Below are 2,662 nucleotides of genomic sequence, written 5' to 3' on the forward strand. Positions count from 1 at the left end.
ATGCATTTACGCGGTAACAAAGCTGATTGGCCTGAGTGAACTCGCTCAAATTGATAGCGAAAGGAATGACAGTTGAGAGAATTTGAGTTGCAAGCTGAATCAACAAAACCTGATCGATCTCTAGAACTTAGCATTGCATTAATTAGAGCCAGAGTTGGCCCTTTGGACCAAACAAAAAAAGCCATTGTTTTCGGTCGCTTAATTATAAGAACAATTTTGGTCACAAATTTTCAAAAATTTCCTTTGGTTTAGTGGTAAAAATGTGGAACCTAATTTCTTTTTTATCTTTAACCAAGGTTGAGTCTCAGAGAATAGCCTATTTTAAAAAAATTCTTCTGGTCTAATATTTTCTAGGACCGGGCTCTGATTAGAGCTAGCGATGTTGAAATATTTTGTTGACGATATTCCTCACCAAAATAAATACACATCTCCTACCTCATCACTGTCTCTACTTTTGTTTTAACCAAAAATCTTCTATGAGTTGTTTCCATCGATCCATTCTTCTTGCACGTAAAGATTTAATTACGAATGATTTGGCTTTGTTGTAAACTGCTACAACAAGTGTCCATCGTCTTGCATGTCATATAGCCAAGTGTCGAAAGGCTAAGACAAATATCAAGAGCTGTTACAACCATTGTTTGTATGTTCGAATTGGATAACTATGTTGTGATCTAAATAGTTTATTTTCAAATTAAGTCTTACTTTTTACTTGACAACACGCCAAGTATATAGATATGTACGAGTGCAGCTACTATACTATTACAGTTGTCAATGCAGTAAGCTATACACATCAGATTAAAATCTTACATAAATAGTAACTTTTTCTTGTTCATTATGTAATTAGTCTATATTTTTTCGTTAGTTCAAAAAACGCTTAAGAACGTTCATAGTGCATCCACTTTTTTCCACAAGAGGAACCGATTTGCAAGTTCTATTTTGAATCATAATCTTTTCATTAGTCTACGTATCAAGAATCGGAGATGGATTTTGTGCTGAGAAAAGTGAACAGTTTAGGAAGAAAAGTTGCAACTTTCCCTCATGTGGAAACTATTGGAAGAACACTCTTTGCCTCATCCTTCTTCCTCTCTGCTTGGCATGAGTAAAACTCATCAACCACCACATCTATTTTCCTCTAAATACCCTTTTCTCTATTTATATTTTCACAGGCACTATCTTTGCTTAGAATTCAAATTGAGATTTTGTCTCTTTTTTTTCTTTGTTATTTAGTTACATGGAGCTCAGATCCAATTGGGAAGGATCAGAGGATTACTGGAGACCGAAGTTCGGGTATTCAGGAGATCAGATTAAGCATCTTATGGCAGTTAGTATCATGGTGAAGACGCTTGGTGGACTTATCTTCATCTATGGCAGCTTCTTTGGAGCTTTCTTCTTGGTACCAACTCTTAGTTTGCTCTCTTATTATATCTATTTAACTGCAAGGTTCATTTGATTAGTCTCAAATCGTCTCCAAATACAACTGATCCTTCTACGAGTCCATTAACATTACCATAACTATTTTAAAAACCCTGAAAACCCTTGAACCAAATCTATTCAGAACAACGTAGCTGCCTGAATATATAAATTGTGCAGTTCCTTCTATTTTGAGCTGTAACTCTTATAGTTATGGATGTCTTGGTTTCATTCCAAATAAATTTGTTTCCTTGTGGTTATATAGCTTCTACACCAAGGCATTGCTACAACGATACATCATGATTTCTACAACCAACGTATCGACACAGAAGAATTTGGACTACTTTATATCAAATTCAAAAGGGTAATAACAATGTATATTGCTTCCTTCTCAAAGACCAATTGTTTTGTTTCGGGTCTCATATTTTCTTGTTTTTGGGTTTCTCTGGGTTTTGTGTGCGTAGATCCTTAATGAAACAATATACGAAGGCGCTCAAAATCTCTATAATTCAAATTTTGACGAGCAGCATATTAAGCAAACCATATCGAAATTTCGTGAGGTGCGTTCTTGAGGCCCATGTGTAATAAGTTTAGACTAGTACTTTGTGAGGGCTGAGTATAATGCCTTTTGTGTAGCTTGCGGATCACGCAGTTACAAACCCTGCCTTGTTCGGACGTGATGAGTTTTTTCGACGGCTCTTACGTTTCATCAAAGCATTGGCCGTAGTAGGAGCATTGCTATTTTTCGTGACAATGAAGCATAAACTCAACAATTCCAAGAAGGAATCCAAAGTTAAAACTGACTGAAACGGGGGCTCATTTTGTATATTTACCTTTCAGGCTTTCCTTATAGATTTTATGTGATTTTCTTTGTCTTCATGCTGTTAACCTAAATATATATCTCCTCAACTTTTGGCTAAGGAACTCTCTCTCTTTCTCTCATATAAGTCATAGGTTGTAGTCATAGGATTATCAAATGCTGATCAAATAATCAAATAAGAATAAGGACACCAGCTGTTACTTCAATGTTAGATGTCTTTTTAAAGCCTTTAATTTAAAATTAGAAGAAAAAAACGAGAAGAATAAGAGCATCTGCACTGAGAGTTTTTAAAGAGTATTATCACAAGTGAGTCTTTCACAAACTTGAGAGACCTACATGAAAGTTTCTAATTTTACTACAAGAAAAACTGGTTATAGTAGTTTCTCATCATCACAAGTGAGTCTTTCACAGCTTTTAGTGGTTAGAAACCAA

At 35.2% G+C, this 2,662-nt stretch overlaps 1 protein-coding gene across 1 annotated transcript; it reads left to right on the forward strand.

Moving 5' to 3' along the window:
• The first annotated feature begins 855 nt into the window (after positions 1–855).
• Positions 856–2,289, forward strand: LOC103859997. Its single transcript, XM_009137603.3, has 5 exons — positions 856–1,099; positions 1,228–1,393; positions 1,676–1,774; positions 1,875–1,970; positions 2,047–2,289. The coding sequence occupies exons 1-5, from the start codon at positions 981–983 to the stop codon at positions 2,215–2,217; spliced, it is 651 nt and encodes a 216-aa protein (XP_009135851.1). The 5' UTR covers positions 856–980; the 3' UTR covers positions 2,218–2,289.
• Positions 2,290–2,662: the final 373 nt, after the last annotated feature.

This window comes from Brassica rapa, chromosome A03, assembly GCF_000309985.2.
Source record: "Brassica rapa cultivar Chiifu-401-42 chromosome A03, CAAS_Brap_v3.01, whole genome shotgun sequence".
NCBI classification, from domain to species: Eukaryota; Viridiplantae; Streptophyta; class Magnoliopsida; order Brassicales; family Brassicaceae; genus Brassica; species Brassica rapa.

Coding starts and splice junctions, on each gene's coding strand:
- LOC103859997 (XM_009137603.3), top strand. CDS start 981: ATGGATTTTGTGCTGAGAAAAGTGAACAGTTTAGGAAGAAAAGTTGCA. Junction 1,100..1,227: donor TTCCTCTCTGCTTGGCATGA/GTAAAACTCATC, acceptor TTTGTTATTTAG/TTACATGGAGCTCAGATCCA. Junction 1,775..1,874: donor TTTATATCAAATTCAAAAGG/GTAATAACAATG, acceptor TTGTGTGCGTAG/ATCCTTAATGAAACAATATA.